This window comes from Lissotriton helveticus, chromosome 3_1 (genome assembly GCF_964261635.1).
Source record: "Lissotriton helveticus chromosome 3_1, aLisHel1.1, whole genome shotgun sequence".
In the NCBI taxonomy this organism is placed as follows: Eukaryota; Metazoa; Chordata; class Amphibia; order Caudata; family Salamandridae; genus Lissotriton; species Lissotriton helveticus.
In genome coordinates this window covers 1,548,883,449-1,548,897,816 of record NC_136061.1, presented here as the reverse complement: position 1 = coordinate 1,548,897,816, position 14,368 = coordinate 1,548,883,449, and the positions used below count along the sequence as shown (strand labels likewise).

Sequence of the window (14,368 nt, the reverse complement as noted above, 5' to 3'; positions counted from 1 at the left end):
CGTTACTGAAGGACAGTACCTTGTCTGATGAAATGCTCCCAATGCATGCAAACATGATACCGACTAGGCTTTCCTTACATATGCTTTTGGCAAAGGTGGTTTGTGTCATGTAATTAAGGTCTAGCAGTGCTGTATGTTTGTGCCAGAAATTAGTGTGAGCAATAAATTGTATGTTGATAATAAAGTGAAGTTCATTCTTTGGGAGAAACTGGTGTGTGGGAAACAGCTGGTGAAAGGTTTAGTGAAATTGGTAAAGGATTTTGTAAGATGGATGAATGGGTTAGTGAGGTTGGAGGCGGTTTACTAAAAATAATAAGTATACTAATTATATTAATGATCATAATGGTCATCGTGTTAATATTTAAGCTATTGTTAGTTATTTGCTTTAAGGAGGTTTGAAAAGTCATTAGGAAAAGAAAAAGAAAATAACCAGACGAAGAAAGGAGATCGAATTTGATTAAATTAAATCCAGAGTGGACGTTGATTTGAGGGAGTTACAGAAGAAGACATCAAAGGAACTAACCATGAATAATAAAGTGCTGTAGTATAGTCCAGTGTAGTCTGATAATTAAAAAAGTATCAGAAGTTGGAATGTTAGATTGTATTTATTAATTAGAAATTAATTTAAACAATGCTTGATTCAGATTAGTTTAAGTCAGAATGACTAGGCTGCAACCAGCTTGCATTTATATACATTGATATTAAACGTATGCGAACTTTGTGAAGCCTTTTTTCATGTGCATGTGTTTCTGTGTTTTTTTCCATTTTCATAAAATCATTGAGAATACAGCTTCAGCTATGATCGCTCTGCTTATTGAATTGTGGGGCATTTTTATCACATATTTACTTTTTCTTCAATTATGGCATTTTTTGTTGGATGCAGTCCAATTGTTCATGTATGGATCATGCAATGGGCCTCTTTACTCTACATATTGGAACTTGAATTTAATACACAAATTGGGATTGTTTTGATGTTTGGCTTTATACTTACTTATTATTTCCAGCCTTGGAAAAAGCTCCAGGCCGGTCCGCCATAGGGGGTGAAAGACTTGTGGCTGCACTTCCTGTGCACTTTGGTCTACCAAAAGCATTTTGATCAATAAATTGGACATTGCCCTGCTAAGACGTGTGCTACATTCATATTGGCTATCCATTAGGATAGAGGAGTGTACTTTAAAATCTCTTTACATGCTCTTTTCCCCAACCTAACTTCAGTTCTCTTCTCAGTGGGTCCGGTATTTCGCAGTTCTGGACATCTTGTTCCAAGCAAAACATCCCATTGTAAGAGGACGGACACCTCCGGAACGTTCAACCCCTTCCACATATTACATTAATTCTAGTTGGACTGCCTGTTGATTGTGGTGCAATATTTTGATTTACTATAGAGGGATTTATTTCTGATTCCCTAACTAACTACTTTTTTTGCTTTCTGTAATGATCTTCATTACGAATATACCTTTTTGGTTTTGACTTTCAATCTTGTCTTGGGAAGATTTTCTAAGTTGGCTTTGGACAATATATCTTATGAAGATTCAGACAGTCCCAATCCTACACATCAACCCTACCAATTATTAAATTAGAGCGTCAACAAATGTCTCTTTAAGCGTCGTTTTTTTTATTTTCTGAAGTTTTGTAATGTAAGATAAGACCTTATTACCGTACCTAACTATAATGTCACATTAGCCTTATGTTTTTTAATTGGATTTTTTGATTTTTTTTTATCATAAACTCACTTAAACACATCTTCTGAACTAGTAGTCTGATGTGAAACTCCATAGCATCTGTAAGGCACTTTCAGCCACTTTACACAATAGCCAACTACCTATTTTTAGAATGTTTTAAACTCATAACTGTGCAACACTTTCAGAGCCAATTTTGAAAGTTACATCCGAGGTGATCTAAAATCTATTTAGTAACTTTAACAGTGCTTGACTGGAAAGGTAAATTATGCAGATTATTTAAAAAAAACTCTCCTTGCACCCACTCCAGATATATGTTTATTCTTGTTATGGAGAAATGCATTCCCATTTCAGGCACACTCAATTCGGTAGACTCACATGAAACTGGCTTTGGCACATAATCTACAAAGCTTGTATAATGGGTTGCAGACACCAAGATTGGGTAGGGGAAACAGGGTAATTAGTCACAGATGCTAGATAATACTCCAGTATACACATAAGTGGCCACCACTATTGAAGTAGTGACAGTTATTAAAAGGTGAATAAGGGTTCACCTTCTTTATTCATGGCTCTGGAGAAAATCAGGGAGGTGGGTCCTTTTGTACCACATTCTTTCAGAAGAGGATCGCTTATTTCATGTAAGGTGGACCAGACTCCTCATTTGGTCTGAAGACGCCACTTTTCATTGATTGGTGATACCAGCTCCTCATTGGTGGGGGACAGTCTGCTGCTCAGTACTGAGGAAGCCTTTGCTCCTCATTAGCAGGAAGGGGCCTTTGCTCTTGAATGATGGGTGGGACTCTGCTCCCCATTGCTAGAAGGTCCCGTCAAGCACAGGTCACACTTGCATATAGCAAGTATCTTCATGAGATATGGTGTACAGAAAAGGAGGAAGCTCTAGTCGGAGAGAAATGAAAGCTCTTTGTGTTTGCAATTCCACTATCTTTAGTGGGTGCATGTCTTTATTTCTGATCCATCGCTACTTTTAAGAGTGTGCTGGCCTGATGTTACTCCCACAGTACTGCAGAGCCCGACTGTCTGTATCTGCAGAAGTTTAGTGTGCGAAGGCCGCATCAGGACTATTCCTCCTCCCCGACTTCTCAAGCCCACGTTGCTTAACTGATCTTCGTTGGAGACAATGCCATGCACACACCTTAATATTTTGACCAATGATCAATTTCATAATGTTAAACATGTAATTTGATACAATCGTAACAATCTGCAGGAACATGAAGGTGCATCAAAATGCTTCAGTAGCAGTACATAATGGTATACATATCAATCAATCAATCAATCAGGGCATTTGTATAGCGCGCTACTCACCCGGAGGGTCACAAGGCGCTTGGGGTCCCTTACTGCTCGAACAGCCAGGTCTTGAGTTGCTTCCTGAAGGCGAGGTGGTCTCGGGTCAGGCAGAGGTGGATGGGGAGGGAGTTCCACGTCTTGGCAGCCAGGTAGGAGAAGGATCTTCCTCCCACGGTGGCTCTTCGGATGCGGGGAACGGCAGCGAGGGCGTGGCTGGTGGAACGTAGTTGGCGGGCGGGAGCGTAGAAGGTCAGGCGGTCGTTGAGGTATCTGGGGCCTTGGTTGTGGAGAGCTTTGTGTGCATGGATATCATTCCATACAATCATAACCATCAGCAAGAACTTTGAGTTGCGTTAAAGTGTAACAGCAGTGTTTCCACTAGTAGACTAGACAGGCACCATCTCATCCTTCTCCCACACATATCACATCGTAGGCTGCTCTGAGACAGTGACTCCACTTTTCAGGCTTCTCTAACAGGATGCACTGTTACCCTTACATGAGACTGACTTTACCTCATTACAGAAGTACTCCGTTAGACATAGCACTACTTCCAACTGTGTTGAGAAAGCTGTATCTTGCCCTCCTCAGGAGACTAAGCATGCGTTTGTTGTACCTTCTGAAAACTGCACAGAGGATTCTAAAAATGAAATGAAGCACTGTGATGCAACTCAAAGTTCTTGCTGATTATGATTGTTTTACATGGCATGTTTAACATTATGTCCCCTATCAACGGTCAAAATGTTACAGTGTGAGCATTTTATTGTTTCAAAATATTCTGTAATCTGTGAGTTAAGCAGCTCTGCCCAGAGTACTTGTAATGCAACTGCACTCCAGAAACAATTTTGCTTGCCATAAAAGTGACTAGATAGAGTTTTGGGCCAACGTTATCCAGTAGTTCTCAGATCATGCCCTGCGGCCCAGCCTGCTTGTCACATTGTGTACTGAGGCTCATTGCACTTTACATATTTCTGTGCTGCCCATCTAAAACCCACAGAGTGCACTACACCCTAGCATTCACCTCTCACACTTACCTACAGCCCAGACTGCACATTGAATCATGCCCTGCAATGCTTCTGTTCTTGTGCTACTGTACAGCTGCCACACCTGCCATACTCTTCTGTTTCACTATAGCATAGCTGGCGTTATTTTAGCCTCGAAGGTAAGTTAGTCTGTGGTTAACGCATATCACAGATTCTTGGGCACCTTCTAAGAATAAGATCCTTTCTTCTTTTCTTCAGACAATCGTTCTGTCTTCAGCTTTACATTTTGTACAATATCTGTGCAATGCCGTCTTTTTGTTTTTGTTTGTTTTTAGAAGCCGCTCTGAACTTTTAGTATGGGCTGTGAGGTCAAAACAAATCTCATAAAACCTAAATATATTGGAGCGTAAATAACTGTTAATTTCCTTTAAAGGCCTGGACCGGTTCAAGCGACGACTCCCCAGCACCAAACAGTGGAGACCTGTCTATATTTATATGGGTACACATGGGCAAAATTGAGAGTCTGGGAAAACCTGTATCATGAAAAAGACTTGGAAGCTGACCGCAGGCAGAACCAAACAGGAGTTGGGAGAGGGATGCAGGCATTTCCCTACTTCAGAGGATAGAATACTTCACTAATTGAAAAGGCAGCACGCTGCTATGGCTGCCTTACGTGGGTTGAGCCTTATAAACTCTCTGGCCTCATTCTTATAAGTGCGTTGGATCTCAGAAAGTGGCATGATAACACAGCTCTACCTTATGTGTGCAGTGCAGCAGGCTCAGTCCTTCTGGGGCACAGCTCAGCTTTGCATGTACTGTGCAACGCCATTAGCCCAGTTGGCAGTACAGCTGACCCTTCTCTGCGCCGCACTGCACCTTTGCTTGTGTTGCAGCACACTTAAAGAGGGATGTATTGTACTGCACGCTTAGCCCTTAATTCAGCACAGTTATACTTGTATACATGGCGTGGGCCTGAATTTCCTTAACTTTCTTTGCAGCTCATCTGAGCCTAGCTTGTCCTGTCCGGCAGTCTTGTGATATCAGTTTTCTCTGCTGGGCGCCTTAAAGCACCATTTTCTGTGGAAGCCCCTCATGCTGCATTATCCATGCAGCAAGCAAGATCTCTATGGTAATGCTGAGATTGCCTGATGAAGGTAATGTGGAGCTTCCCGGGTAATGTTAGACAGGTGGGTAAAGAGTAGGGCCCTTGTCTGCTCCTGCTCCTTGTCCTGGTTCTCTACCAGTATGGTAGACAGAGGCTTGTACTTGCGAGTTGGGACTCATCACAAAAGGTTGGTGTAAAAGGGGTAGAATCACTTGCAAGTCAGGCACACCTAAAATGCTTTGATTTTACCTCAGTGCTGCTGAGTAATTTAGAGCTGATCCTGTCATGTAGCTTCTCTCCTTAATCCCTAATAGTCCTGAAAAAGCACCAGGCCTGTGTAGAAATCTCTGGATTTTCCTATTGGTCAATTCTAGAGGATGCACTTGCTACAACTTGGGTAAATATTAAAATCCCTTTTAATCCCTGATTTCTTTTGCCACTCAAGTCAGGCTCTGCTTACGGTCTAGCTCAACACTCCTAATATTGTCAGATTACCCCCACTCCCCTTTAATGATGTAAACTGCCACTAATTTGGCAAATTCAAATTGCCTTTTGCTTTCTGGGAGAACAGAACACAGCCCTCTGTACTATCAAGGACTCTTATTTTTGCCGTTAAACATCATAAGTATGTATTCCTGGGCCATTCTTTAAGATTGTGAGTTCACCACAGAGAAGAATTTAAGGTTATCGTTCAAAATTTTCAGGTACGAGATACCGCCATTCAAGACCAATCTTCAGGCTACAGAGCTCAGGGTTGCAAAGTGTACCAGGCAGTTCTTTGAAATAAGAATCTGTGCAGATTGGAACATTTAGGTTTTTACTTTGAAACTGAGCTTGGCATGGAAAAAGGATCCATTCTGTTGGTTATTACCAAGCTCTTTATTGAGAATACTTTCATATGGTTCTTTGAAGGTGCTCTGCATTAAGTGTTTATGTTGTTGTTTGGCATAACAAACCCAGAACAGAGTCTCGGTCCAGACTCTACTTTAAGATACCAGTCACTGCTTTCAGAATCATTCCAGGTTAGTCTTTGTGATACTGAGTTCTGCATTCTTCAAAATGCTGAGCTTTTCATTGAGAGATAGCTAATCCTATTTAAGATACTGAACTTGCATTAAGATGTATTTCATCACATTTTTTCAATTGCCAAACCCTGTGATGTGTTACTGGCCGCTCTTTTCAGTCCACTTTACAAAATAAACCACTAGCTAGAGATGTAATTCAGACTGTTGCATGGTGGTAAGCTTTAGCGTTGCTTGGTTGCATGTCCATGTCTTTCCTAAATATAACTTACATTGTCTATAGGAGGCTGTAGGTGGTGTTAATCCCTCACATATTTGCTACCTTTTATGCAGAACCCTAGCCGTGCTAGCATTGGATAAGATATTTTCAGTCTGTCAGAAGCCAGGTATCCTGGACTCCCACAATGAGTGGTCCGTGTTCTGTTCTCTCCCGCAAACATTAAACAAATCCTAAGGATTTAGTACTTGAAACATTGGAAATAAACCAATTGTGTTGATTGTCATTTCTAATCTGTGCACATCACTTGCAGGCTGTTCACTCCACCAGGCCTCAGTGTGCACTTCTTGATCATTGCCTGTCACTTGTGATTAATGAAGGGCACTTGTGACAAGTGCATGATAATTTTCCTCCGTCTGTTACTTGGAATCTTTTTGTTTATCAGGCATTCTGATCGATATATGTACCTTGCAATCAGTGTACGAGGCTTGTGATCCGTGTCCGTCCCCCACCCCAGCAAGGATTGGAAGGGTGGGAGGAGAATAGATGGTGTGATCATTAACCCTAATCAATCAACTATTCATTAGAGTCTGCACGTATTGCCTGCATTCCCATGGTCACATGAACGAACGAATGAATGAATGAAAGAAAAGGTACTTGTATAGGGCACTGCCATTCCAAGGAGTATCCTGGTGCTCTGCACCTCCATTTAGCTGTCCAGTAGCAGCAGACTGTTAAATCTGATTAAATAGTCACATTTTCTGCTTCTTTCTAAACTGAGCCGTGTCTAGGATCGTGTGGTTCCCAATGTGCCTTTCTGCTTCATTGCTATTCAACAGGTATGTAAGACCTCCAAAGCTTTCTGTCTGGAGCAGTAGATTACAGTGCCACTCCTTTGCTAATGGTTTCACCCAAAAGGAAGATAGAGGATTAAAAAGAACTGCACTACATCTTCCACAACTTGCATACAAACACACAAAAGGTATGCCAACGAATTCCTTTCAAATCTCATCCCTCAAGGTATTTCCACGCTAGGAACACAGGCTCCAAAGATTATGAATAGAAAGGCCTCCCTCACATTTTCGTGGCATGCTTCATCGGCCAGTCTGCACCACCGTGATAGGAGACTGCTACCACGGTGGTCCCAACTGTAGGAGAGTAGGATCTGCTTCCCATGGTTGCCCCCACTTTTTGCAGTGTTTCACTGGTTTATCGACTTTAGTCTGACTGTGGCCCTGCTAATCAGGACCACAGCCTAGGTGTTCTCTCTCTAAATTGGTTACCTGTACATTAGGTACACTCCAGATTGGTTACTGGGTTACCCTTGTGAGTCCCTAGTATATGGTACCTTAGGTACCAAGGGCATTGGTACCCCAGAGGCCTACCAGGGGCTGAAGCATGTATTATGCCACCCCTGGGAAGCCTTCCAAAATGGCTCCACAGGTCTGCACTTGAGCCTGGGTAAGGTGGTGTAAGCACCCCTTACTTAGATCTAGTATACCTATACCTGCCTACATATATAGACACATATAAACCTATAAGTTACTCCTATGGCAGGCCTTGACAATCCTGAAGGCAGAGTGCTTGGTTTTGTGTGAGCGGGTGCCCTAGCATGAGCTGAGCCCCTCTGCAGCTTTCGGAATCCCTCTCTTATAGCTGTGCTATGATATAGCCAGACCATATACTCTTAAGTGCATTATAATCCTCGCGGTTAATGCTAACTTTGGAATGGCTTTATCATTACATGTCGTGTTTCGTGCCAAACACTTTGGAATACTAGCCCCCCCCCCCCCCCCCCCCCCCCCCCTCCGCCAGTTCTGGCGGCGGGGGGAGCATTCCACCCTTCTAGAGGGAGAAGACATGTACACACTTACTTACCCGGTAAATGTTTAAAAGAGCCTCAGCATCACAAAATGGATGCTGCTGCCACAGACACAAGTCTGGCCTCCTGTTGCTGGACGAAACTCTGGCAGGGGAGGCCTGGATAATAGGTTTCCTGTCCAGGGAGGTGCCAGCACCTCCCCAGACAGGCTTTAGTGTATTGGGGCAGGATGGGTTGCATTCAGTGAATGCTTTTCAGACACTGCCTGGGGCACACAAGGTGTCCCAAGCATTTCCCAGTTCAAAACGGTTGCTGGGGCACTCAGCCCCAGCTCTGGGGCGAAACTGGACAAAGGGGAAGGGGTGTAACCACCCCCTCCCCAGGTCATACCATAGGTGGGATCCTAGAGTTAGTCCAACCCCTAAACTTAGTATAAGTATAGGAACCCAGTCACTGAGACTTTAAATTACCCTGGACGGAACTCTGATACAGAAATCTTGGACCTTCGACATTACATATCGACTGGAAGACGGAAGAAATCTCCTTTGGGGTCAAGGAGTGACTCCCCTGTTCAAACAGGCACCAAAGAAGCACCTTGCTGGTCTGCATTTTCAAGGCTCCTGGCGGATCCCGAAGAATCTGCAACACAGGACACGGACTTCCAGACCTCTCCGAGACTGACACGAGTCCCCAGCAAAGCTGAGACCTGTAACTATCACGAGAGACGTGGGACCGGTACTCCTGGACATCCTGCACATTTGCTAGTGCATCGATTTCCCGAGCTTTCCCGAAGTTGTGCATTGGGATACTTGTAGTCCAAGCCCTGAGCACCTATTGCCTCGAAGATTGTGGGCCTACACTTCACAAGTGTTCCGTGGGCCCGCTTTCAGCATTTCCGCTAAAGGCGCCTTTGCGATCCCTAGTCCGTCGACTGGTGGGTCCCCACGAAGGACAATCCTTTTGTTTCTAGGGCTTTCCTGGTTGCTCCAGACGTTCCCTATCTCCCCTCCAAAGGGTGAGTCCCTCAGACCTTGCTGGTCTGCACCGAAGCCAATCTTGTCATCTAGCGTGGGGTGCTGTTGCCAAGGCTTGTTTGGTCCAATCCGGATACCGACGCTGCAGGACTCGACATCCGACATGGGACAGCTCGAATCCAGCTCCTGGTCGTCGTCGACGCCTCCTGGACCTCGTGGCTGAAGAGTCAAGCTTCACCTACTTCACTTGAAAGCACCCGACATCGGCTGGCACCTTATTGTCGCCATCCTGGTCACTGGCTAGTGACCCAGACTCTGACCCCTCTGCTTTCAGGTTCTTCAGATCTCCGATCCTCTCTTGGATCCATCCGGACACTCTTCACCGGATGCCTGCAGCACTTCTTTGCAGCTCTTCTTTGGAATCGACGGCGAAACCCGACAGGAAAAGACACCTATGCACCCGGCTTTTCTGGGTGAGGTAACACCGGTACTTCGGTGCTCCCGTGGGTCTTGACTCTCGAAGTGTCCAGTACTAAAAGGGTTTTACCGTAGTCCACTCCTAAGTGTCCTTAAACTTTAAAACTATAACTTAAACTTTCTCCATAGAAGTCAATGGTGATTTGTGGCTGTGTTTGGACACTGCACGCGTCCCCCGTGGGTCTCCTGCGTCACTACCTTGGGTGGTTCCTGGTTGCCCTGGCTGTTCTACAGGCTGTAGGGCTGGTCTCTGTGTTGAGAGCGGTATGTATACCCCCTAGGGCAAAACGTCTACTGTGCTAATTTACTGTGTGTTATTTATGTTCTTGTATTGTACTTTTGCCTCTAGCCTCATAAAGAGACTAGAGGGGTTGTGTTTAGAATAAATACATATATTTTATATATATATATATACCTGGTGTGGTGCTCTCGCATTTGATCTTTCAAGAGATTAAAGACCGGTAAAACAAGCTGCTTTACTTTCCTTCAAGACTTAGCCTGAAGGCTGCTCTCCACAGCTACCACTAGGATAGCTTTCTATAAAGGTTGTCTAAACCTACCATCAATAAGGGTAGTTTGGACTGGTGCAAGGTGCCCCACTAGAATAGTGGACATCATATGCCAGGCCAACTTCTCACACCAACCTTACTAAATGGAAGAATACGATCCTGTCAATAAGTTTGAGACAGTGTTGGCACTGTCATAACACGGTGGGGCAGATTGGCCGATGAAGCTTGCCACGAAAATGTGCGTGAGGCCTTTCTGTCCATAATCTTTGGAGCCTGTGTTCCTGCAGCTGGAATTCCCTGTGGGGTGAGGTTCGAAAGAAATGTAGCTGCCATACCTTTTGTGTGTTTTTACTACTGTGCTAATAACAGACCTAGATGCAGGCTGTGAAGCTGTTACACAGGTGGAGAGTTATTTGGACCAGAGTGTAACCAGTCACATGCTTTAAGCTTGGTGACTTTTTGAATGCACCTGCCTTAAAGATATATGTTGGTCTCTGTGTGTCTTGAAGGTGGATTCCTCATATGGCGCCATATGCAACTCTGTTCGGCCAAGTCCCTAACGTAGTCTAATGTATTTATGGTGATGGCCCTGGCTGATCTATATTTTGTTAAGACAGAAACTTGATGGGGCATTTTGGCGAAGGAAGTGGCAAGAGATGGCCATAGCCCTTTTTAAATGGTGTGCTTGGCTGTAATCAGTGTCCAGTTGTACAGATTCAGAATATCTTATGGTTTCTTTAACTTAGTTTATTCAGGTTGCAACTACCACCAGACCATCAGTTCACTGCTTTTGAGTTTGCAAGAGGTTTGCCTAGGATTTCAAGTCATTTAACAGGACAACTTGATTACAGAAATACTTTAATGTGTAGTGCCACTTTTCCTAGCAAAGACAATCTAGAGTATGCAAAACTGAACAGTCCTGATCTTGTAGAGAGTTGAAAGCATCATCACATGGGATGTTTGAAAATAAAAACTGGTGGGATGTCAGTTTCAATGATGTGTGAAAATGGCCGTTCCTGTTAGCAGACCATTGCAGCATTGGTCTGGCCTCTGCTCACGTATGAGTGTTCTGCTATCTGAAATTTGGCAGCAGTGCCATAACTTCACCCATGGGTGATCTGCTTGCAGTGTGAGAGTTTATCTTGGTGAGCCTCTTAATTTTTTCTGTTGCATGGCAGCATTAACTGTTCACCTCACATCTACTTTTTCCTTGTGTCCCCTAGATCGTTCCCTCGAGAACCTTGCCAGTCGACCTCGCCTGGAGTCTCTGAGCTCTGTGGAAGAGGATGACTATGACACACTAGTTGACATCGAATCTGACAAAAATGTCATCAGAACCAAGGTAAATGTTGTCCCTTTAAACACTGATGAATTGTGCATCACTGTGTTGCTCCAGGAATCCCTACCCAGTGTTGCACCTGATTTTACCCATTCTTCCTCTTATCTGCCGTAGCACTTTAGCTCCCTTATAGGCACTTAGCTTTTGGTTACTTTCTTTCTTCTCCTATTCGTGTTCATGCTGCTTCTCGCATTCTACCTAAATCTTTTCTGTTCTTACACACATCCCTCTTGTTGGCAAACATACATCTGTCCTAGACTCTTAATTTATGTATTTATTGAGAGTTTTACAAAGCACTGGCTTGACCTGGTGGTATCAGAGTGCTTTACATTGCATGGGAACAGAGATCATAGCATTAATACAAAAAATCATGGTTGATATAGTCTATCCAAAAGGAAAAAAATGTGACATATATGTAAGTTAGAAGGTATCATAAGTATAACATTATTCATCTGTGTCATTAGTGACAGATTAGACGCTGGTTGAAGAGGCCATGTCAATGATCATGTTGGTGTGGCGGGCTCATGGGAGCAGGTTGTAGTATTTGTTCAGCAATAGTAATTTGAGGTTCCGTTTGAAGAAAGTATAAGAGGGATACAGCGGAGATCTATGGGAAGTGAGTTCCAAATCCAGGGAGTATTACCTGAGAAGGAATGTTTCTAGGATGTTTTTTTTTAGTTCGAGTGATGGGAAGGAGAAAGTTTAAGCTTCTAATGCCAAATTTCTACCCACTCTTGATAGTTTGTTTTCCAAATATTTAGGGGGTGAAGGACTTATTGGGTGATGCAGGCTTTATTGAAGATGCATCTTGATTCTATGGGGAGCCAATTGAGACTCTTGAGAGCGGGTGAGAAGTGTTCAAATCCTTTGGTACCTGTGAGGAGTCTGGTGGCTGCACTGAGAGTTGTTCTTAGGGGCGTAAGGTGGCTTTTAGGGGTCCCATTAATTATGATGTTGTCGAGTTTTGAGAGGACTAGTGATTGTACTACAGTCTTTAGGTTTTCAGGTGGGATAAACGGTTTGATTTTCCTCAGTTGTTTTAGGGTGTATTTTATATTTATTTTATTTTTTAAACTTGTAAGGCGCAAAAAGCTACCCAAAAAGGGTTTCCCGGCGCAGAGACACAGCACAGAAGAGTGGTAAGGGTTTGCGGGGTCGTTCTTGTTTATTGTTCGAACAGCCAGGTTTTAATGTTTTTCCTGAACCTAGAGTAACTGACCTCCTTGCGAATGTGGGGCGGGAGTGCATTCCACTGGGTAGGTCCTTGATGTGAAAAGGATCTGCCTCCCATTCTAGAAAGTTTGAACCTAGGCACACAGAAGTTGGCTGCTGATTGTGACCGTAGGTTTCTTTTGTGAGTGTATGGATGAACTAATGCCTGCAGGTATTTAGGTGCGGTGCCTGCTTTTATCCTGAACATATAGCTCAGGGCTTTAAATCTGATCCGGTTTTCTACCCTGAGCCAGTGCAGATCACGCAGGTGAGATGAAACACTGGCGGTTTTTGGAATTTCGCATAGAAGCCTTGCAGCTGAGTTCTGGACAAGCCGTAACCGCCGTATGACCGCTTTATTTGCACCCAGGTATAAGATGTTTCCATAGTCAAGCCGAGATGTAATGAGGGCATTGACTACGTTTTTTTGGGTAGAGATGGGCAGCATCCATAGGACTTTTTTAAGCCACTTCAGGATGGTAAAACAAAGGCCTGCGACTTTACTGGCCTGTTGTTTCATGGAGAGGGAGCTGTCCACAATGATCCCCAAGTTACGTGTTTGGGTGACTGGTGTTGGGAGATTTCCCATCTGGGAAGGCCAGTGGGAGGCGTTCCACAGGTCTCATTGTTTACCCAGAAGGAGGATCTCTGTCTTTTCTCCATTTAATTTTAGCTGGTTGTTGGTCATCCAGCTGAAGATGTTGTGGAGACCTTGTTTAAGGAGAGACGGGGTTTGTGGACTGGATTCTGACAGAGAGAAAATGATCTGTGAGTCGTCAGCGTAGGTCATGAGGGTGAGTCCAGATCTATCCCCTAAGTCGGCCAGGAGTCTAAGGTAAAGATTAAAGAACAACGGGCTCAGGATAGAGCCCTGAGGCACTCCGTGGGGGGTGCTGAACAATCCAGAGCACGATATGGACGATGTAATTTGAAACGTCCGTTGTTCCAGAAAGGACCTGATCCACTCAAGAGCAGCGCCACAGATCCCATTTTTCCTAGCGTGGTTAGTAGCCTTTTGTGCGACAAGGTATCAAAGGCCGCACTCAAGTCGAGGAGAATGAGGGCAACCGTTTGACCGTCGTCAAGGAGTTTCCGGATGGTTTCGGTGACTCCCAGCAGAGCAGTTTCTGTGGAGAAACCTGCTCGGAAGCCTGATTGTGACGGGTGGAGGAGAGAATTTTCTTCAGTGAAATGAGTCAGGGCGGAGTGAACGTGTCTTTCCAGAAGTTTCGAAAAGGCAGGGAGAAGTGAGATGGGTCTGTAATTTAACAATATTTCGGGGTCTGCTGTGGGTTTCTTCAGTAATGGGCTCACCATGGCGTGTTTCACCATGGCGTGTTTCCAAAGTGTGGGAACTATAGAGAGTTCCAAGGAAGAGTTTAATGTGTCGACAATGATTCCAAGGGAGGGGGTGTCCAGTTGTTTCATTATATTGATAGGAATAGGATCGCAAGGGGAGCCAGATTTGATGGTCTTGAAGATAGACTTTAGTGTGTCAATCGTAATGGGCGGCCAGTGTTCTAGGGTCTGCTTGACAATGGGGGCATACTCCATGCCAGCCTGAGAGGGAGTGTCATTTTTATTACTATTGATTTCTATAATTAGTTTGTCGATTTTATCGGTGAAGAATTGGGCGAGGTCCTGACATTGTCGCTCATTTAGCGGACGGGCAGTTGCTGTGGTTTGCGCCCCTGCTAGTTCCTTAACCGCGTTGAACAGTGTTTTCG

At 44.2% G+C, this 14,368-nt stretch overlaps 1 protein-coding gene across 4 annotated transcripts in view; it reads left to right on the top strand.

Annotated features, from left to right (window-relative positions):
* Positions 1–14,368, top strand: part of SIDT2 (SID1 transmembrane family member 2) — a 224,939-nt gene that overhangs the window by 105,044 nt on the left and 105,527 nt on the right. For 2 of the 4 annotated variants that reach the window (XM_078682293.1, XM_078682295.1), the window contains 2 exons: positions 4,398–4,463; positions 11,314–11,432. In XM_078682293.1, coding sequence (XP_078538419.1) covers positions 4,398–4,463; positions 11,314–11,432 — 185 coding nt within the window. The remainder of the gene's footprint in view (positions 1–4,397; positions 4,464–11,313; positions 11,433–14,368) is intronic. The other 2 variants (XM_078682294.1, XM_078682297.1) reach the window with 1 other exon arrangement.